The 22,150-nt window shown below is 30.3% G+C and overlaps 7 protein-coding genes across 9 annotated transcripts; 2 read left to right on the forward strand and 5 right to left on the reverse strand.

Annotated features, from left to right (window-relative positions):
• Nucleotides 1-682: 682 nt before the first annotated feature.
• On the forward strand, nt 683-1,466 carry LOC145744498 (RNA-binding protein 8A-like). The gene has a single exon (XM_082562342.1). It carries the CDS (start codon nt 719-721, stop codon nt 1,220-1,222), a length of 504 nt encoding a protein of 167 aa, XP_082418468.1. The 5' UTR covers nt 683-718; the 3' UTR covers nt 1,223-1,466.
• On the reverse strand, nt 1,462-3,155 carry LOC145744497 (heme-binding protein 2-like). 2 transcript variants are annotated; one of them, XM_082562341.1, is made up of 5 exons: nt 2,873-3,155; nt 2,705-2,781; nt 2,499-2,634; nt 2,218-2,398; nt 1,462-1,934 (listed from the first exon to the last, which is right to left on the reverse strand). In XM_082562341.1, exons 1-5 carry the CDS (start codon nt 2,889-2,891, stop codon nt 1,742-1,744), a joined length of 606 nt encoding a protein of 201 aa, XP_082418467.1. In that variant the 5' UTR covers nt 2,892-3,155; the 3' UTR covers nt 1,462-1,741. The 2 variants fall into 2 exon arrangements, with proteins under 2 accessions (XP_082418467.1, XP_082418466.1); XM_082562340.1 differs by lacking the exon at nt 2,873-3,155 and having other exon boundaries at nt 2,705-2,863.
• A 257-nt stretch (nt 3,156-3,412) lies between these two features.
• Nucleotides 3,413-9,481, reverse strand: LOC145744853 (beta-1,3-N-acetylglucosaminyltransferase lunatic fringe-like). Its single transcript, XM_082562811.1, has 8 exons — nt 9,140-9,481; nt 5,972-6,020; nt 5,827-5,869; nt 5,682-5,741; nt 5,154-5,277; nt 4,595-4,695; nt 4,132-4,297; nt 3,413-3,883 (listed from the first exon to the last, which is right to left on the reverse strand). Exons 1-8 carry the CDS (start codon nt 9,464-9,466, stop codon nt 3,728-3,730), a joined length of 1,026 nt encoding a protein of 341 aa, XP_082418937.1. The 5' UTR covers nt 9,467-9,481; the 3' UTR covers nt 3,413-3,727.
• Nucleotides 9,482-10,300: 819 nt separating this feature from the next.
• On the reverse strand, nt 10,301-11,695 carry LOC145746019 (uncharacterized). Its single transcript, XM_082564198.1, has 5 exons — nt 11,503-11,695; nt 11,387-11,419; nt 11,224-11,286; nt 10,828-11,072; nt 10,301-10,516 (listed from the first exon to the last, which is right to left on the reverse strand). Exons 1-5 carry the CDS (start codon nt 11,693-11,695, stop codon nt 10,301-10,303), a joined length of 750 nt encoding a protein of 249 aa, XP_082420324.1.
• Nucleotides 11,696-11,979: 284 nt separating this feature from the next.
• LOC145745660 (uncharacterized) lies at nt 11,980-14,990 on the reverse strand. Of its 2 annotated transcripts, none has more exons than XM_082563796.1 (7): nt 14,841-14,990; nt 13,911-14,020; nt 13,604-13,717; nt 13,139-13,310; nt 12,542-12,775; nt 12,376-12,450; nt 11,980-12,229 (listed from the first exon to the last, which is right to left on the reverse strand). In XM_082563796.1, exons 1-7 carry the CDS (start codon nt 14,902-14,904, stop codon nt 12,147-12,149), a joined length of 852 nt encoding a protein of 283 aa, XP_082419922.1. In that variant the 5' UTR covers nt 14,905-14,990; the 3' UTR covers nt 11,980-12,146. The 2 variants fall into 2 exon arrangements, with proteins under 2 accessions (XP_082419922.1, XP_082419921.1); XM_082563795.1 differs by having other exon boundaries at nt 11,980-12,232.
• A 603-nt stretch (nt 14,991-15,593) lies between these two features.
• LOC145744646 (holocytochrome c-type synthase-like) lies at nt 15,594-18,650 on the forward strand. The gene is made up of 7 exons (XM_082562546.1): nt 15,594-15,742; nt 16,460-16,593; nt 16,849-17,003; nt 17,256-17,375; nt 17,451-17,537; nt 17,602-17,725; nt 18,165-18,650. Exons 1-7 carry the CDS (start codon nt 15,685-15,687, stop codon nt 18,360-18,362), a joined length of 876 nt encoding a protein of 291 aa, XP_082418672.1. The 5' UTR covers nt 15,594-15,684; the 3' UTR covers nt 18,363-18,650.
• LOC145744647 (NADH dehydrogenase [ubiquinone] 1 beta subcomplex subunit 7-like) lies at nt 18,423-19,608 on the reverse strand. Its single transcript, XM_082562547.1, has 3 exons — nt 19,453-19,608; nt 18,899-19,067; nt 18,423-18,656 (listed from the first exon to the last, which is right to left on the reverse strand). The coding sequence occupies exons 1-3, from the start codon at nt 19,550-19,552 to the stop codon at nt 18,569-18,571; spliced, it is 357 nt and encodes a 118-aa protein (XP_082418673.1). The 5' UTR covers nt 19,553-19,608; the 3' UTR covers nt 18,423-18,568.
• Between the last annotated feature and the right edge of the window lie 2,542 nt (nt 19,609-22,150).

Genomic DNA, 22,150 nt, shown 5'->3' on the forward strand with positions numbered 1-22,150 from the left:
AAAAAAAAGTTTTTTGTTTTAAAAAAAATGTTAATTTTTGAAAATTATTGTTTTATTGTTACGAATTAATAAAAATTTTGTTACGTAATATTATTTAAATTAGTTTAAATAATGTGTATTTGCTAATTAGTGACTATGTTTAAAAAAAAGTTTAATTATTTTTAAAAAGCAATTTTGTTGATAAGATATATATTTTTTGGTAACACTGGTAAATCAACTTCCCGCAAAATTATCACGCACTTATTTAACCAGGTTACCACATTTAAATTTAAAACAAGCCGAAGATAGTGATTGACTAATTGGATTTAAAATCGTAGGTTTTTATTCATTTTAAAACTAATTTTAGTATTATTTAAACCATAATTGTAACAAAAACGCATCGACAACGTATATAGATAGGAAAAAGGTTGTAAAATAGAATAAACATTCAAATAACCAACTGACAAATAATTTGTATAAAATAACAACTGACTAAACTTAGTGACAAATTGGCTGGCAGAATGCAAGACTGCTTGGCAGAAAGGGAAGTTTTAAAGTGTGGCACTTGTTTATAAAGTTACGGTCGAATTGTATGGCGTAATTTTTAGTTCCGCATTTAACATTTTGCGTAAGTAAAATCGCGATTTATTTCTGTAGTTTAAGTTAATTTACAATTCTTCAAATATTATCTACTAAATTTTAAGATTCTTGTATTTTAAAACTATATAAAAGATTGAAAATGAGTGATGTTCTGGATTTGCACGAAGGAGGGGAAGAGTTTGAGGTTGATGATGAAGGGGATGCAGGAGTTGAAAAGTTGAAGGATCGAGCAAAGAGGAGAAAGGGAAGAGGATTGGGAGGGGATCGAGATATTAGAATGGAAGTCAAGTATGAGGGAATGGAGGAAGATGATAACGGGATTGGACCGCAGAGATCAGTTGAAGGATGGATTCTATTCGTCACAGGAGTCCATTCTGAAGCTAAAGAAGAAGATATTTATGATTTATTTACTGAGTATGGATCCCTTAAAAATGTGCATCTTAATCTTGATCGACGGACAGGGTTCATCAAAGGATATGCTCTTGTTGAGTATGAGACATTCAAAGAAGCACAGTCGGCTTTAGATGCAGTAAATGGTGCTGACCTGTATGGGGAAAAACTTTCAGTTGATTGGGCTTTTGTAAAAGCTCCTTCTCGTAAACCAACTGCTTATGTGAAGAGGGAGAGAAGAAATCGTCGTTGAATTATCAAAAATAGCAACTATCATGTTTTTAAACAACTTTGTAAGCCCGCCAGCAAAACGGCACTTTAATTTGGCTACTGATAATGACAATTTGCATTCATGAATTTAGCAAAATGAGTTATTTTTATATTTTTGTGATTCCTAACTTTGTATAAAACTTAGCTTTTATTAAGTTTGTGGGCTACCACATTGTTTTAAATCACACTCAAATAATAAATGCCAGTTTTTAAAATAATCTATTGATTTAGGCACATTATTTATTAAAGTATAGGAAAATGGTTTTCAAAATGTGAATTTATTTACAAAAAATGACACTACCAGCATTTGTAAAAGGTACATTTCTGTACCAGTTCTGGTAAATGTTTGAAAATGTTTGAATTTCTTAGGTTGTGTATTACGAAACACAAAATTTACATTTTTACAATTTGTATAGATTTGTTTTTTCAATATTCCAGCGTAAACAAAAACAAAAACATGAAAACACAAATTCAAAAGAAACGTGAAATTTAAAGGTTTCCATTACATGTCTTGTTTGGATATGATCCAAACCTCGTTTCTTCTTCTAATGAATCGGAATGGGCTGTCATAACCTACTGCCATATAGGATGTCATGTCAAGGGTGTCGGTCGAGACCTTGTTCCGTTTAAGATCCTCAAACAAGGCAACTACTTCGCGACGCCAGTCGTCCGAATACGCGTATCCAGAAAATCGCCTAAAAATTTAATAGTAAACGTAAAAATTAATGGCGGTATAAAGAGGTCCTTGGTACGATTCTCACTGCTTCCATAATGTAGCTTTCCGAGTCTTGCGCCCCAAAGACAAATTGGCAAAATGTTTGTAGAGCGAATTTCATTAATAATATCCCAAACTGTTAAATTCAACTCAAGACTGGGTCGATCCAACAAATATTACTCTGTTTATTAAATCAGTCTTCCCACATCAAGGATAAAAAACACATAATATATGTTTAAGTTGTTTAAAGTCAACCTTCTTACCTAACGTAAACGGTCATTGAAGGTCGTTGTTCAATAACGACCTGGGGGTTTGTTGGTTTAGGAGGGTCGGCTTGGTGAAGTTTAGGTTCATAAAACGACATCGTGAACGAAGAGTTGCAGAAAATGCAGTTTGGGGTTCGCATTCGAATTGTGACAGGAACTGTCATGTCGATGTTAACTCCTACAACAACAAAAAAACTTATATAATCCTACAAAATGCAAGGTGCGTACACTAACCACAATATATTAAACACTAATAATGTGTCCTAATTTTAGCTGACCTTGCCCATTAGACCCTTGGATGTAGCTGAATAACCTCCAGAACGAATATTTGCTAACTGCATCGGAGTTAATACCTTCCATTGTTGTACTTGTCCAGTTAGCTGCTGGGTAGTATCGTACTTCATACGAGTTATCCTAAACAAAATAATTTTATCAACAAAGCAGTAATATAACTTGTTACGTAGTTTTAATTAAATCTTTTTACCTCTGGTTGCTTTCCAACTAGTTTCCATTCTGCTTCCTCATAACTGTTGTATTTGCCCTTTGCAGAGCCTCCAAAAACTAACGACAAAACGATAAGTAACGTTAACATTATAACTTACAACTAAAACTTAACACAAAAACTAAATAAGATTTTTGTTGTTGTACTAACGGTTATAAAGGCGCTGCATTCCCGAAATTATTTGCACAAAAGCTAAAAACTGAAAACTTTGCAGACTAATTAAAGAACTAAAGGAATTTTCCCTATTTTTTGTCTTGTTTTATTTAAACTTTACTACTTAAGGCATAGTAGAGAAAAAACTGCAAACATTTGTAGACATGGACTATTTTTCAACTAAATAAAACTATTTTAATTCGAATAAATATAGATAATAAATTAAACTTCGCTGTGAAAACATTGGTAAACATGTATATTACCTTTACCCTACATGCTCTGTGTAAAATCGTTTGAATAAATCATTTTATTCACGGTAGTGATTTACAGCAACGTCATATGTCAGCTTATATAACATTTTAGGTTACGTAACATGTCAACTTATGTAACATACCAACAAGGGAATTAATCAGTCTGAACGTATATTGCCATGGTTATGGGATGAGTAATAATTTGTTTTTTGTGTTGTTTTTATTTTATTAAATGCACCACACGCGTTTACAAAAAAAACATAAATTACGATGAAAAATTGCACAGTGAAAACAAAAGGAACCGTAGAATAGATTGTACATTTTATAAACTTGAACATTAACTGAATGTGAATCATTAAGGAGAACTAATGGATTATTGCTTTATCTACTGCGGTAATAACTATTAAGAACTCTTTAAAAAACATTCATCATAAATGCAAGTTAATTTATACCTCGATCCAGCGAGATTTCTAATTTGTTTTAATTCATATTTTGTTGTATAACATCAACAACTTGGCGAATTTTCTTTGGATACTACTAACTAGCAACCTGACAGCTTATTGCCGTGTATAGTAAATAGGTAAAATCGTAATAGACTTAACTATCTATTAAGCGAACAATATGGGGCTGATTTATCCAATAGACAATGTACGGTGTAAAATCTTGTCGGGTCTTCGAGTTTGCTAAAACTCGGTTCAATTCCTTTTGTGTTAATTATGTTGTTATCTTTATTCCCTACTTTGTAGCTTAACGTTACCTAGAAATAGAAAAATAGATTTCGGTAAGAAATTAGTGTCCGTTAGAGGGTGATGTGTGCATTAAATTAAAAAATATATATAGTGTGGTATAACTGTCATGGCCACGGACTGCGAGCCGAAAGGTTTCGGGTTCGAGCCACGCCAATGCCCCAGTATTTACCCTTGAGCCCGGTGTTTAAGGATAGCTCAAAAAATACCTTATAATATACGAAAATGTGATATAAAAATGTATGTTATTAATTTAAACCTGTTTATTTAAATACGATGGATGAATGTCGGAAAGAGTTTCTAAATGTGAATGTAATAAAGTTGATGACGTCAAATTAACTCCAAGTCTGTTGTAAATGACGAAACCTAAAGTACAATCGTCCGGTGCTTTTAAAGCTTCTGATGTCTTAATCAGCATTCCGTTACTACAAAAAAAAAAACAATAAATTTGTACAGGGTTTGAATATAAACAATGTTAATTTAAAACAATTAATTAGGCCTTAAAAATTAATGTTTTTAAAGAATTATATTTAAGTTATACGATATAACATTATTTTCTTATAAAAATGAATAGCAATATATTTGTTTTAACAATTTTTTATCCATTATATAACAAGTTGGTTTTACAGCCTTAGTATAGGATAAAATGTATTACCCCAAGTTAGTTTCAAGTTAGAGTAACCTTAAGCCTCTATTTAATATCACAATAAGTTATATTTTACCTGCACCATGGCTTCATTTTAGTTGCTAAAGATTTTGAGACACAAAGACCCGCACCACCGGTCGCAAACCAAAATTCCTCGTCCTTATTTTCATATCCAATCTAGAAATCAAAACATTTTAAACTCATTAAATAAAAATATAAAGATTTTTTGGAGTTTAATTAGTTGTTGTCAAAAATAAGGGAGTATTTTATTAGCCTCGCGTGAAAGGTTCATTAATGAACTTGTGTCAATATTTAAAGCAATTAAATTTTGTTTTTATACAAAAATAATGAACTTACTATTTCTTTAAAAAAACTTTTAATATACCAGCAGCGTGGTGTTGTGATAAGAACACTTGCTACGCTACATAAGGTCCTAAGTTCGATTTCCACTACTCTCATGATGTAGCCCCCTTGGGTAAGGCGCTATAAACGGCATGAACACTTAATCAGTAGCTTGAACTCGGGACTGGGTCGGGGTAACTGATATTACTCTATGTTTATCAGGTCGTGCAGTCGACCTTCCCACATCGAGGATAAAGATATATTAAAAACAGAGTACACATATAAACACTTACGTCGAATGGATGCTCTAAACTAGGTCTTCCAATGTAAACGTCATCATTCCAATCGTGCTTTCGTAAAAGTGACAACAATCTCTTAATATTGACGTAATTATCATCATCAAAATGGCACCACCATCTAAACAGGGATTAAATTTTTAATTTTTTGAAGCAAAAAATATAAGAAATGTGATTACGTAATTTAAAGTTTAGCGTGCTTGGCATTAGTGCATGACCATTGCATCGAATTACAATAATTAAAATGGAGGCATGACGAAGTGGTTTGTTAAGAAATGTGTAATATTCTTAATTATAACAAAAAATACTTTCTATATATCATGGAGGACGATATTTAAGTATATCCAAATTATGGTCTTCAAAATAAATAAAACTGTCGTTTAAAGTGCGCAAGTAAAATATTGCGGACAAATATTTATTGAAAATTGCGACCTTATTTTAACAATTAAAATCCAGTTCATAGGGCGGGCTATTGACTAGTATAACTGAAACTTAAAACAAAAATAAACAATTATTATGATTTACTTTTTTCCTGAGTCAATGTAACTGTCGTATTCCATCCCCAATTTGCAACTAAGATCGTTTCTGTAAATAAATTAAACAATTTTAAAATTGTTGTTTTTTCACTTTATTGATTTTGTTGAAATTGTTGATGTTTTAAATATCTTACCTAGAATGACCCCCAGGACACCCAGTGTTTATTAGATGACCCCCTAAACAAAACAACGATTTAAGCAAGGATGTAACGGAAGGTTTTAAAAATATTTTTATTGTTATATGAAGTTTAAGATTTTTACAGTATCTTGTTAACTTACCTGTTTTGATAACGTATTCAATATCAAACTTGTCTGTAAAGAAATAAGTCTAAAAATAAATAAAATGCGTTAGTTTAATAGTCCTGTAAGGTTTATATAAAATTAATTAAGTGAAAAATACTTTTTATGTGGTTAAAAAAACTTGAAGACATTGTGTACAATTACAAATTTAGCCTTTGAAACTTCGTCATAAAATTTCTTTATAACAAGTCGACTTAAAAGTTTAATGTCAGACAATACTAGCGATTGTCCTTGTAATTATACCCTGTCAGAACTTGGTCATTCTATGCGACTTTGCAGCTGCCTACATCTGGTGTTCAAGGTTAGATTACCAAACACCCGCGTTTTTCCCATACCGTAGGCTTAAAACTGTGGTCTGGGCCGCTGTAGTGATTATCGTATTACGAGTCAAGGTGTCAAGTGAATATTGGTTACACCTGTATCAAGATATTAAGGTCTTGTCCGTGTGGTAAGGTCGCGTTTGATACAGTTTCAAATAAACAAAAATGTTTGTGTTGTATTAGGTATAACTGTGCAATAATTTAATGTTTAAAAATGTTGTTTTTTTTATGTGTGTAACACTTAGCCTGAAACAACGTCAAGGGCTTGGCTATATAGGTAAAAGCGTAACCCTCTAATAAGCTATACTAAACTGGCATATTGACTCTCCGTTCCCAAGACTTTTTAATCTCAGATTGCAATCAAATAATGTGCATTATAGCTTATAAAGTTTTGTGATTTTTGTTAAAAGTTTCAAATTTGATCCCTCCTTAGCGAACGAGTTGCCTTTAACAATGATGAAAGGAAACAGATTGACAGTCGATTGCAGCATTTCTGTTTTTATTCCCACACAATTTCGACAATAAATAAATAAATAATGTGTGCTGTTACGATTTTAATCAAACGTATAGAGGATTATGTCTTTTAGATTCTGTTCGGATTGAATAGACAATCTTTCAGAGACTATTTAAAATATTATTTTACGGTTTGGAGTATTATTAAAACGACCTTTAGGAAAATTATGTTTTTTACATTTTAAAGTACTTAGATAAAAAATGGCCAAAGTTTACAAAATAAAAAACAAGTTCATGTTGGAAAAAAAGCTTGTTGCGCGGTGGTAAACGTGTAATAATTAAGTAATATCCGATCTATTTTGCGTTAACTTCCTCAATAGAAAACTTTGTATTCAAATAAAGGTCTCAAACTACCAACTCGAACTTTAATAGGAAGGTCAAATACACAAAACACAAACAATGTCATGTTCATGGACCAGCAGAACACCTGGCTTTACTACAAGAGGTCCAAGGTTCGATCCCCACAGTTCTCATGCTGTAGCGCCCTTGAGTAAGGCGCTATAAACAGTATGAACTCTTGGTAAGGCAACATTTAATCAGCAGCTTAATAATCAAGTAATTATAATCTGTAATATTCTAAAACTTGTGGCTGGGTCGGGGTAACTGGTGTTACTCTATGTTAAGGTCGTGAAGTTAACCAAGAATAAATAAATGTAAAAAACATTAATAGATTGTTTTTAAATTGTTAAAATAAAGGGGGAAAAAGGAAGTGTGTTTTTATGTTTTATTTGATATAACATCTGAACGAACTTCCGGCCTTGAGATGCGTGGGAACGTTTAAACGATCAATGCAGTAAATGCATCGGTAAAACATCAACAAGTTAACCTAACAATTAAACCACACAAACTTCTGTTAAGAATTTTATTGCTTTTCTACCTTTGCAGTGTAAGGTGCGACGACAAATTCTAAAGTGGTCTATTGTTACAAAAACCTCTCATTTTTAGAATGCGCCTTTACCCAATTTAAATTGAAATTTAAGGCAAAATTGAATTTTAAATCTATATAATTGAGCGTATAATGTATAAGTGTGTATGATAATTTAATTTAAGTACTATACCCTACTTATATTTAATAGTTTTACTGAATTACAGCTGCCGGCAAAATTTATAAATAATTTAACTTTTTGCTATTAAAAGAAATTGCCAAATTGCCTAAATTGCGCCAGTTTAAGCAGGTTGATAATATTTACAAAGTGTAAATTTAGTTAATAATTCAATTTAAAATAAACCGCACCCAGAACATATACAAAAATTCGTTAAAAATAATATGTTTTTTATTTATAATTTGGTCATAGAAATTTCCCAGTATGATTTACGTTAAAATAATTTTATCAATTTTTGTATCTAAACCTAAATGTGTATTATTATATGGTAAGGTTGTATTTATTGCGCAAATTTCACCTTTTATCGCAATCATTTTTGGTGTAAAAAAACACGATAAAATGTAAGCAAACCTGCGCTGACGCACTTACATTTATTCGACGATTTTAACCCAGACCACGACCCAGTCTCTGCCGCTCAGGGTATTGTGTAACCGAAATTAAATCTGTGCATTTTTGTTCATTTATCCTGCCTCGTGCTATTGTGTGGCAAAGTAGTGTGAAATACTGATAAAGGTTGAATCAAAAATCGAAGCGTCGCGATCCCCCTATTATTACACAATAATGTAAATGGCAATCTTGCGCATCGATAATGACTATTGTCGCGTATTCATCGCTTTAATTCCAGTTTAGACGACCCTCGCAAATTCCAGTGCGTAAACCTTTAACTGTCTTCGTGGATTGGAACCTGTAGTTATGGATTTAAATATAGATACCTAGGAACGACATCTCAACTTTTCAACAATCTTTGACGCAAACTTAAATCTATAATTTGATCTTTTTTAATTTGGTTTCCGAAATGGTTTTAATAGATAACAATATACGGTGATAATGATATATCGTACTAAGAGTAAAAGTCTAAATTATAAGTTCCCGTTATTATTAAGTTAATATGTACAATAGATTTCTTTTTTAATGAACTTATACGCAATTTTAATTTACGTATTCTAAAAACGCATCCTTTTTAACCTTTATTATAACTTCTAGGGTCTGTAAGCCATTAATTATTTGTCTTTAAAAAGTTTTATTTCAGTGAAAATTTTTAAATTCTTGATGACCTGATGTGGTGTAGCAAGTGTTTTTAATACTACGCCACGCTGCCGGTATTACTATATACTTTTTAGTGTTATTAATATTAAATATTTGTCTATAAAGTATTTTATTTTAGTGAAAAATGTTAAAATCTTGATATTTTGATTATGTTTGGGTCTTACCTGTTTTCTTGCATGTTTAAACCAGGTGTCAATTAAAACTTGTAATCTTTTTCGATGAAACTTCCCGCTTGTTTTCACACTAATATAAACGTCGTCCAACTGAAGCTGCCCATCGTCTGTGACGTCATCAAAATCAATCTCATAAGAAGTGACGTCATTTTTGTTATACGCGTTCTTGTAAAAAGTTGTTATTTTTTGAGTTCTCTGTTTTTCTTGGATTTGTTTTAAATTGTTTTCTAATAAACTTCCGATTGTTTGATGACAAACAAACAAAAAAATCCAAAATATTAGAACAAATTTCTTCGTTAATTTATTTAAATTATTCATATTTTTAAATGTTTATTCTGCTTCTAAAAATCGAAGAAAATTTAAGCGTATTTAGCTCAATTTAAACCAGTATGTTATTCCATTCTATAAGCTATTAACGGTTAGACCAAGTAGACTAAAAATATAATAAATTCCCGCTTTTATTTATCTTAAATTATTTATTTTTTTAACATCTGACTTAGGATTTTCAATCTCAAGTATAGACGATCTAAAGTCAACAAGACTAAGCCTAAACCTACCGTATTTTATCTTATAAAGCCTTAACAATAGAAGGGCATCTGGTATTCGTAGGGATATCAACGGTAACTGAGCAGAACGGGGCTCAGCGAAAATCTAACCCGTCTAAGAAGGGAAATTTGAGTCGAGCGTGGCGGGGAAACGGGCCGAGCATTGTCGGTGGGATTCCGTTCCCTAAACCTGATCTACTGCTAAGGGTGCTGTATGCATTTGCTGACAGTTTAAATGCTACATTCTAAAGCTAAGTGACTCGACTAGTATTGCAATGACGGGCGCTGACTTCTTGCATTACTCAAAAGCCCAAAACGAGAGAACTCGTTAATACAAGTGAGAGAATGTGACATCACTTCTATTTCCGATTCTGATTGGTTCCCATGCACTAAACAATGTTAAAGGCTTTAAACTGGCGGAAAGCTTACTTTAGTAAACAAATAAATAAATTTGTTTTAGGATTTAAAAAACAAATAGTTGTGGTAATAAGATAAATTCGTAAACACTATTTTTAGCACCTATGTTGTATAGAGCATATTATAATCGACCTTTATATATTCAAAAATTAACAAAAAAATTGTAATCCAACCCGTTTTAAAACATATTTTATTTTGTATCACTTAAAATTGTATCCACCATTAAAGTCTCGCAAAGCGGGATCATTTTTTTAGTTTCGTAAAAGTTAAACAGTCCACCGTTCGTATCATGTGACTTGGTTACAAACATGGCCATGTACATATAAGATGAATGCTTAGCTGGCCATTTTTCCCTCCAATAGTGGAAACCTGAGGGCTTCTTCTCACGAGTCATTATTTTTCCTTTCTGTACAACAAACGAAAATTACTTTTCGAAAGAGTATTTAATTTACTTTGTGATTTTAATATAATTTATAAACGAGGATTTCGATGTATTTTATGAATAATGTTATACAAAGGTCCTTGGTTCGAATCTTATTGCTACTAACCGTCCCTTCTCCTATCGAGCATTTTAGGCCACTCGGAAGGTTAATTAGTCAATTATAAGCAATATCCTAAACTGTAAAAGTCAACTCCAGATTGGATCGGATTATTAAATGTTATTCTATATTTAGCCCACTCATATCTAGGATAAATAAATGCAAAAACATTATTTACCATAAACACATTTCCAAGCCAGACAGAAATCGCAGAAGTTTCATTTGTCTTCAGATTGTGTGCGTTCGATTGCACGTATTTATATATGACGTCATAAGTCTTACGATTGTCCACGTAAGCGAGATGACCGTTCGAACGACGCTCACAAGCTCTTGCAGCCTGATCTCGAACTAACGCCGCGGATGGACTCCCGTTACCATCCAGTAGAAAGTAACAATATTCGTTAAATACAACCCCGCTACAGCCTATGTTAAACGATCTTGTTATGTAAGCATTAGTATATGTTTAGGTTTTATATTTTTCGGTAAAGATTTCATTAATGTATTGTATGCCATTTGTAGAGTTTATAACAAAATTTACTAAATTTAAAAGGTAAATATACAACACGACTATTACCTGGTTGTCCCATCTTTCCCTTGTTTGATTTTTTGCTCTTTTTAACAACTTTTTTTGTACATTCTATTTAAATACGGGGTAAGTTAAACGGATTAGTTTATAGTTTAAGTTATATTAGAGATATGCTTACTTTAAAAAATAGTAAATAAGCAAATTTTTTTACCTTGGTTTTCAATCTTCAATTTATCGACTTCATCTGCAATGTAAAAAAAAGTTAAGATTACTCTTTAGTGCCAACACGCGGAGAGGTTATTAGTCACTTTTTGTAAAACAAATTACCTTTCATTTTCTTTAACTCATTTTCTAGCTTCTCTATCTCTTGTTCATATTTTATCAAACGTTCTTCTACATCATTGTCGTTTGGTTTTTTATTAGATTCGACCAAAGGTTTAGAGCAACTATCAATCTCTGACCAACATGTTAAAATATTGGCCAATAATATTAAACCCAAAGCTAAATACTTACTTAACATCTATTAACATCCAAAATCACATGCTTAAAATTAGTTTAATGTAAACCCCTAACTATTTACAATTTTAACATAGGTTTGATGCTCTATTTTTATACCAAGCAAAAGCTGTTTAAAGTTCGGTCCTAGTAGTATGTAAAATTTACTTTAAAATATTGTAATTAGCCTGCCTATATGTATACGCGCAGACACGATTTTTGTTAACATAACTTACGTGCATCACCTGCCTGAGGACATGTAACGAGTTGCTATACAAAAACTTATACAAACAAAAAACTAGTTTTTTTCACAAAATAAATTTATTTTCGTTAAATACAACTATAGCAACACATTATAGCAACACAGAAGTAATTAATTACTTGCAACATCACGACAATGAAGCACGTAATATCAGCGCGTGGCAGTTTTTTATTTCGAGTTTGAAATCGATTTTTTATTCTTATTTTGAACAATATCATCGAGTAAGATAGGTTAAGACCAATGCACATACGACTTCTAAAATGACATGGATTTTCAAGCTGTGGTGCATGTTGTTGCCTGCTAATAAAGAAGTAAGCATTATTACTATTTTGGTTGTATATATTTTATAAAGCTTAACAAAATGCAAAAAAATTAAAAGTTGTATTTTGGCACAAAAATCTATCAAAAAATTTTTTTAATAAATTTTAAGGAAACTATTTTACCTGCCCCTCTACCCCCACCAGGTGATAAAATTCCTTGCACTGGAGTTGTACTACGCTGCCTTCTAGTATTTTGGTCTGGTATTTCAAAAAATGGTAAAAATTTAAATTCGAATTGTTTTTTTATTTTATTTTATTTTTTATTTAAAAAAATAAAACATTTTTTTACTTTTTGGTTTCTTCGTTTTAATTTTAGGATTAATTTTAGTTGGTGTTGTTGTCATAGCAACTAATTTCTTTTCGTCCGTTTTCTCCGTGGATTCCTTAGTTGTGGTTTCTATTGTTGACGTCACCATTGCTTTAATGACGTCATCAAACTCGGTGGAGTTATAGGAACGTGAGGGAATCACGTGGGTTGTTGTAGTTGTTGATATAGAACTTGTTTTAAAATTATTATTTGTGTCTAAAGGGTAAATTGAAAAGAAAATTTAAACAAAAATAAAAGTAAATTTAAATATTTTTTTAGTATTACTTTAAATTAAGGATTTTTTAGGAGGACGGCGATTTAGTGTAAGCTATCTTATAATTGTTGTTTTTAATTGCTAAAAATATGGCTTTGGTGCGATTCGAACGCTAAACATTTCGAACAGTAACCCGACTTATACTATTTTATGCTCAATAAATATGTTATTGAAAAGTAATTTTAAATTGACTTTATCTTTTAAACAGCCAATATCTAGTAAACCTTTTATATAATCCCCAAGCATGGTTAGGATATGTTATGATCAATAATTTTATATTTAACAGCAGTTTAATTAAACTTTACCTTTTGGACAGTCGATATTTCTGACTGGTGCTTCCTCAATACGCCAATGTTTGTACAAGTTTGCTGTTGGATCGTATCTTGAAGCACTGTTACTCGCTCTACATTGATATATCCCTTCGTCAACAAGCTTCGAATCTTGAATTATTAATGTACTTCGTACCACGTAGAATTCCTGAAATAAAACGCAAATTAACATACAGTTTTTACCATGTTTATATCAAGGGCTTGTAAAATTTTAAACCAAAATTTAAATACAATATTGGGCATGCCTACTTTTGAAAGAATTTAATTTAAAAGGTTGTTTTTTTTATATTCACATATCTTCGATGTGAGAAGGTCAACTTTAAGACCTAAACATAAAGTAACATCAGTTACCCCACCCAGTCTTGAGTTGCCTTGGCAGTTTGGGATATTGTTGATTATAATTTAAATTAAACTGTACAGAACATATGTTATTGTAATTACCTCGACCTGGACTTTAACTCGTCCATCTCTGTCCATTCTTAGAAGTCTTTTTGAAGACTTTGCTGTATTTAGATCGTTCCCTCTGTACCACCATTCTATGTCGGGAATGTCTGCCTACAGGGAATAGAAATTAAGATAGTCGTATAGCAATTAAGCTGCTTTAAAATAGCTAATACAATTAGAATACAATATATTAATAATTGCTTAACAAAAAATGCTGCTGGCCAAAAAATTTTTAGTATTTTAAAATTTTATTGAATTGTGTTTTTTTTATTGAAATTAACATTATTGTCTTATTAGGAATTACTTGGTGACCCTGTCTTGATTTTGCCACGCAGCCCATTCGTATTTCCTTTCCACATTGGGATCCTATGACGTCATTTGGCCTCTGTAATATTTCTGTTGAATGCCTGCTTCCTATAAACGACAATTTAAAAAATTAATTCTATTCACCTTATATAAAACTAAAACTAAAGCGTTGACAGATGGATCCCATTAATAGTAAGATATTACTTTACAATTGGAAATTTTTGTAATTAAATCACTATGCTTTTTTGTTTTAAAATCAATTAACACCATTATCACTTCATCAAATTTTGTAAGTGTATTTATTATTCATGCGCCTTTGAGAAAGGCATTAAGTGTATTGGGGACTAGGGAATGACGTAATTGTTAAGAATGACTTAAAGACAACGGTATGCTGGGTTTTAATTGTGCATATGTGAGATTATAATCCTAATATTGATTTAAGTGAATGTTTATGTATCAGCTGCTGACAGAATGCCAATCACAATCAACAATAGAAATTAATTAGACATAAAAATCAATATCCATGTACATTTAATGATAGGTTAAGATAGTATTATATTGTATCTTATCTATAAACTGATTCGAATATTTATAACGATTTTGGGATTACATTTTGTTATGGTTTTGACTTTATATATATCGGAAATATAAATTGATTTTTATAAGTAGAGGATTACAATATAATATTTTATTATGACATTGAATTAATGGCTCACATTTAATTTAAATTTTCGAATTTTAAATATTAAATTTTTTTTTAAAGACAATAATGTATTTTTCTTTATAATTTCAATTTTAATGTATCTTTCTTTTTTAACATTTTAAAACTATTTTTAAAATTGCTTTAAAAGCTTTACTTGTATATAAATAAATTATAAATCGTGTTAAATAATTTAAAATTAAAAAACGTAAAAACTAAATAACTTACCTCCGTTGACTAAAATGAAATATTTAACTAAAAATATTACTATCGACTTTAAACTAACTGCCATGCTATAAGACTTCCTTCTCAAACCTTCAATATTTTATAAAATCAAAAATAAGCAACGTCTACATATAGAGAATAGGGAATCCAAAATAATTCCTATACAGGGTAAACAGATTACGTAACACTAAAAACTGATGCATCATGCAGCAGAGTAAAAGACAAAGACGGCAGCTGCTAGAATAAAAAGAATTTTTTTCTTTTTTGCATATAAAGCAGTTTTTAAGATTTAGATAAACTGACTGACACGACATTTTATTGTGACTAACCAAATAGTAAATCATGACACTTACTATAGATATAAATATCAAAAACAGTATATTATTTTTTAAGTTTTATTTAAAAAAAAACGTTTATAATTTTTAATTTTTATATTAAAGAAAAATATATTTTTAGGCTATGTTAAACCTTAAAATGTATTTTAATTAATATAACTTGGCTTTAATAATTTTTTTTGAGTTTTTGTTAGTTTATTGAAATCTTTAATGTGCTTTGCTTATATATAGCAAAAACTATAGGCTATGCTGCGTAGTTTAAATATTTAATTGTTTGTTGTACAATAATATTTTTAGACTAATTTTTATTGATTAAATGTAAATAAAAAATGAAACAAATTTGTTTGTATTTAATTGTTTTTTTGGGCCATAATGCACAAAAACAAATTAGTCTAGGACACAAATTAGTTACGCACCTTGTCAGGCATGTGGATTAAGGTCAAAGTTTGAATTTTCCTAAATTAAACAAAACTATTTAATTTAAAAGTTTTTATTTCTTGTTTGCTTAAAAAATGGGAAATTCACAAGCACCACAGCCGACCGATGCCACCAATTCAACTTCTAAGCCAGGTAAATTTTGAAATAGCTAAACATAAAATGCGCGTTATTTTTATTTTTAACAAGTGTAATTTGTAAAATTAAAATATTGTTCACTAATTTTAAATTTTTAATGTGTTGTTAATTAAAAAAAACATATTTCTCTTTAAAATTTGCTTATATATTATAATTACATTAACCAAGAGATTAGTTTATTAAAAAAAAAACTATTATATATACAATTTTTTTTTTGTATATATCTTTATCCTCGATGTGGGAAGGTCGAATGTGCGACTTAAACATAGAGTAACAACTGTTACTCCGACCCAGTTTCGAATTGCCTTCAGCAGTTTGGAATATTATATAGATTATAATTGCCCGATAATTATGCTGCTGATTAAGTGCTGGCTCATCAGGAGTTCATACCGTTTATAGCACTTTACTTACAGTACTTAAGGGCGCTACAACATGAGCCAGTGGGTATTGAACCCATGACCTTATGGTGGTTCCCATGACCTCATGGTGGAATCTGTGATAAAGATCAACATGTTAAAAGATTTTACCAAAAATTAACTGTTATTAAATTTTTTTATTCTTTATCACAAACTTTAAAAAAAAATTATTTTACCAAAAGAAATAAAACGCCAATACGATTTTTGAAAAATATAACTCTTTTTTCTATAATTTAAAGCATGCATTTAAGCAGTGGTGCCCAGGTTTTATGTCAATATACATTTAAATATTTTGCAGATGCATCGAACAGTTTAATACCAGCTCAAAATCCTTCTCAAACTTATCCAAGTGAATGTCCAATGCACCAAGCTGAAAATCAACAAATTGGCGAATGCCCAGTTGACCACAACCAAATTAATCCAATGAATATGGTAGGTTGAGTTTACTTGTGTTTAGACTAGTTGTTAAGAATTTGTGTATTGTTAAATTTGAAAAAATTAGTATTATAGTAAGGGTTTAAATACTGTATATATATTAAGTAGTAATTGTTTTTTAACACATTTGTCATTTAAAAAAGTTATAAAATTACTAAAAAATATAAATAACTAGTAATTGTAAAATTATTGTTTACTAAAAAATACAAAAATCTTTTCTAAAGTCTTTATTTAAATTTTTGTTGAAAACAGATGCCACCACCAAATCAGATGCCATCAGAAGGTCAACCCTTTTCACTAAACACCTCAAGAGTTCGTTCCACTATCCCTAAAGGCAATGCTAAAGAGGGGGAAACATGGGTGTATCCATCTGAGCAAATGTTCTGGAATGCAATGCTAAGAAAAGGGTAAACAATGTTAATTAATTTAATTTTTTTTATTGTTTTTGTGTTACTTAGTAACCAGGTAAGGGGACATATGCCTAGCTATTAAACATGAATTTTATAAAATATCCTTTAATGGCCAGATAGCTGTAAGTGTTTTTGTATTTTTAAATGAAGTTTAAACAAATAAGTCAAAAAAATGGTGTTAAAATCTTTATCAAATAGGTGCTTATATATATATATATTCTAAAAGTAAACAGAAATGTTTCTATATAGATGGAGATGGAAAGAAGATGAACCACAAGCAAAAGACATGGAAAATATTATCACAATACATAATGCTAACAATGAACAAGCTTGGCAGGAGGTCCTAAAATGGGAATTGTTCCATTGCAAGTAAGCATAATTTACAATAGTTAAGAGAAATGTGAAATTTGTGAAATAAAAATTATTTTTATTAAATATATTTAGAGAATGCCCAGCTGGACCTAAACTTCTGAAATTTGGAGGCAGAGCAAAAGATTTTTCACCCCGAGCAAGAATGAGGAGTTGGATGGGGTAAGATTAATAACCCACATATATTCTTATAAAAAATTATTTCTCAATGGTATTAAAATTACAGATATGACCTTCCTTTTGATCGTCATGATTGGATAGTAGATAGGTGTGGAAAACAAGTTCGATATATTATTGATTATTATGATGGAGGGGATGTGAATCCTGATACTCATCTTTTCACTTTACTGGTTTGTTGTTTGTGCATTTACTCTTTAAAGTTATTCTAGTTAAATTAAGTATAACTTTTACAATTAGTTTAATGTTATTTAAACCCAGGAATGTAATTTGGTTTTAAACTATTGTAATTTTTTTTTTAAACTTTAATATTAAAAAAAAGCTAGGTCATGTTAAGGTGTTTTAAATAAGTTTAAGCGGCATAGTGTAGTTGATTTCGGTACCTATAAAATGTACAGGATTAAATGGTTTAAATGTATATGAAATAGTTATAAAATGGGTTGAATGCATTAAGCAAATTCTGAATGGTTGGGTTTATATGTGACAGTGTATTTTATAGGTACCCAGTAGATTTTACAATTTTTAAACCTAGCACTTTTATTTACAAATTGGGTAAGTCCTATTATTTTGCTGTGTGGACATAAGGTACAAAAAAACATTTATTTAATATAGGATGTAAGACCTGCATTTGATTCCCCTGGTGCTGTCTGGGATAGAATGAAAGCTGCTTCAATGAGGTGGACAAACTTTAGCAAAGATCCTGAAACCGGAAGCAAAACCAAAGTTTATCATTCTGAGAAAGTACAACACAAAGAACAAACATTAAACGTAGATGCTCCTACTGAATGCCCAATGCATACAAAATCCTAATTGTACATTGTTAAAAATGTTGATCATTATTTATTTATACTTTTCAAAGTAAAATATGTTGTTTGTGTTTTTTTTGCAAATAAATCTGTTTAAAAATACTTAAGTGCAGCTGCCTGTGATGACTGTTAAACATAAAATATCACACATACTTTTCAAACGGAGCAATTTATAAATATTTTAATAAAAAACGAAATAGATTGAAATAGTTAATCAGATTCAGAGTTTATAGCATTTCTTTTCTCTCTTGCCATCAATCTCTTTGCTCTTTCATATTCTTTCATCCTCTGCTTTACACTGAAATATAAAAATACAGTTTAAAACATTAAGAATATCCATAAAATTGCAGTTTTTTGGATAGGCACTGCAGCTGAAGGCAGAGGGGATTAAACCCAGGATTTTATGTAGTAAAGCCAAGTGCTGCACTGCCAATTGCACAACTAAAAATTACTGTTTTTAAGACTTTGCACCAAAAAGTATTTTCAATGATGCATATTTGGTAATACTTATACTAGAGTAACTTGAAAAATTTAACCTACTCATTTTGGGTGCAATGTTGATATTTATGAACAATTGGTCGACATTCAAACATATTTGGAAAATATTCCCGCTTGCATTTTAAATAATCCAGAAAGTAATGAGCACAATAATCCCTCTTCTTGCGATGTATCATCGCTTTATCCATTTCATCAGTTGTTGCAACCATTTCTAAAACACAATTTTTACAAATGTTATTTTATTTTTGTGAATTAGTTTTTTTATTGCAATTATTTATCCTCGATGTGAGATTGTCAACTTCACGACTTAAACATAAAGTATCATCAGTTACTCCGACCCATTCTGGAGTTGCGGGGGATTATAGATTATAATTGCCCAAGGACAGAATGATTAAGCTGCTGATTAAGTCCTGGCTTAGCAAGAGTTTATACTGTTTATAGTGCCTTACTTAAGGGCGCTTCAGCATGAGAACAGTGGGGATCAAACCCACGATCTCATGTAGTGTAGCAAGTGTTCTGACTATCACACCACGCTGCAGATGTAATTAAAAAACGCAAAAGAATTTAAAAACTAAAACAAGTTATAAATCGTGTACCTCTAACGGGCCTGCCTTCATCTCTGTATTTCTCATAAAGGTATTCCTTGTCAACGGGTTCATCTTCGATGTAAATACTTTTGGTCAATGAAATCCCCATCACAAAGTTTAATACCAATATCAATCTAACACGAAGTTAATATTATTTTATTTATAAGCAAGGGTAAATAAGATGTTAGGAGTTGTAACTGAAATGACACGCATGCCACCGAAATAGAAGTTATAACTGAAGTTTTAAAAATATTGATTTGATCACCAAAAATAATAGATAATCTAGAAATTTAATTAACTAATATGAAATTGAATCACAAAAAAATTAAAAAATTAGTCTTTATTTAAATTGTGTAAAAAATTGTTTTTTTTAAATAGTAAATTTAAAATGACTTAAAAAAATTAAATAAAACATTCTGATTGAAAAAACCTATTATTTTATTAAAATATGTTTTATAAAAATGGTCTTTTGTGCATTTTTTACAAATTGACTTTAACTTTTGTTTGATTACAATTAAGTTAGTTTAATAACTACTGTTAAAAGTTGGTTAAATGGTGGCGCTAGAGGTGCAATCTAGAATAAATCAAAGATATTTTGTTTAATTGGTTATTTTTTCTGAAAATAGTTTTATTTATCTATAAAATACTTACTTAAAAATATTTAAAATTGTGTTGATTGCACTAAAAAAAAGTTTTCAAGGATGATTGATTATGGATTCACAAATGTTAGATCATTCTTACTTTCATAAAAAGAAATTACATCATAGGCTAAAATTTCAACCGAAGCTTAAACTAAATTTAAAATATAGGCCAACCAATTTATTTATATATAGTAATTGTATAATAAAATGGTGCAATGTAAAAGAACCCATGGGTAACATTAGATTCGTGCGTTGAAGATATGTAATTTGTTGTTAAACAAGGTCCGCACAATTACCTGTACGTAGTTAATACATCAACCTGGGACGAAAAATGTTTATACTAAACATTCTGATTGTGTGTTTTTCAATACGAAATTTTCAGGTGATTTTTAGTTATTGTGCTTCATATAATGAACCTTAAGGCACCCAGATCGATCTAAAACCAGTTGTTTATAGTTGCTTTTGTGTATCGTAACTTGTTTGATGTTTGGAACTAAATAACCTATGTTTTGGTGTTCAAACTAGAATAACTGTGTAGCGACAGAATTCTTTCTTGTTTCACAATTTACTTTTTAGTTCAACAATGCTTTTAGCGGAACATAAACAAACGCTTAACTACGATCCAATGTGAAATTAGTTTAATGCTTTAATTTAACTGGATCGGATCGTTTGATAAATCTTATATTACACTTTTTCAAATTAAAATAATTTTTTGTGAGAATAAATTTTAAAAAATGTTAACGGTTTAGTATATAAAAAAGAAATGTTTTGAAATTACTGGTAACTTGATACTAGTAGTGTTTATCTTGTATATATCACCAATCACCATAATTCGATGCATTAAAATTGTTTTTAATTCAAATATAATGTAAATGATTAAAGGTATTTTAAATAAACGCTGATGTAAAATATGTAATATAATCCTTCGTAAATATTTCTGTTTTCAAGCATGTCAACCTGTGTAAACTTGAACGATTCTAGTTTTTAAAATAACAACCTTTGTAACGATTTACATAGCATGTAGTTTAATAAATTATTGAAGAATAGGTTCCTGCGATTTGAAAACACATTTACTCGGTTAATTAAGCTAAAATTACATCGGTATTTGGCTTTTCTTTTAAGTGGATCAATACAATTTCGACCGAAACGAAAGTTGATTTAGGATTTACTTTACGATTAGTTTTTACAAACTTGCGTTAGCGCAAGAGAATATTAATATAACGACAAAGTATAGGTAATACGTAAAGCATAAGTTAAGAAGATGAGATATTGTAATATATAATTATAGTAAGATTATTTGCAACCATATATTTAAATGTTTATTTCTCTTCAGTTTCAAAACTTTCTGAGATAGTTTAAATCAGAACTTAACTAAAGTATTATTGCTATTTTCTACATGTTGTTTGTTATTTAGAATAATGACCAAATGTTGTGGGAATAGTTTTAGACTCAGATTCGTTCAAAACTTCGAATGAAAGAGTCAGTCCATGTAAATAATTGAGTTTTGCTGTTTTAACGTATTTTATTTCAACTGGTAACAAGCATTGATGTATTCAGGAATCAAAAAACATGTTTTGGGTATCTTGTTACCTCAGATTTTTTTCTCGTTCTAAGCGCCAAGCTTTCGTCTTTGGTATATATGACGTAAGGTGGTTTTAACGGCTTCGTTCTAGATATTCCGAGCATTTCAAGTTTTTCACAGTGTGATATACACAAGATTTAAACAAGATTTAACTTGTTTTGTTAGCTAGTGAAAAAGATAGCTGTAGATTAAGGTGAACTATTGTATGAAGTACATTCAAGAATTTTTTTGAAGACTAAAATTAGAATTTAAATCGTGGGTTTAGACTCAAATCCTTTTGTATAATGTCAGAAAGATATCATTATATGGTTATTTCATAATTTAACTTTATTGTACCAATTAAGGTTAGGCCTTTACAGAAGTGTTAAAATGACACATAGCAACGCAGTAGTCCGTGATTCCGAATATAATTAAGTAGATTTGCCCGCCAATACTTCGTTACAGTAAACAAATTTGGTTAATCATTACGCTTGATTGCTTTAAA

The sequence above is a fragment of the Corella eumyota genome, chromosome 3, assembly GCF_963082875.1.
Source record: "Corella eumyota chromosome 3, kaCorEumy4.1, whole genome shotgun sequence".
Taxonomy (NCBI): Eukaryota; Metazoa; Chordata; class Ascidiacea; order Phlebobranchia; family Corellidae; genus Corella; species Corella eumyota.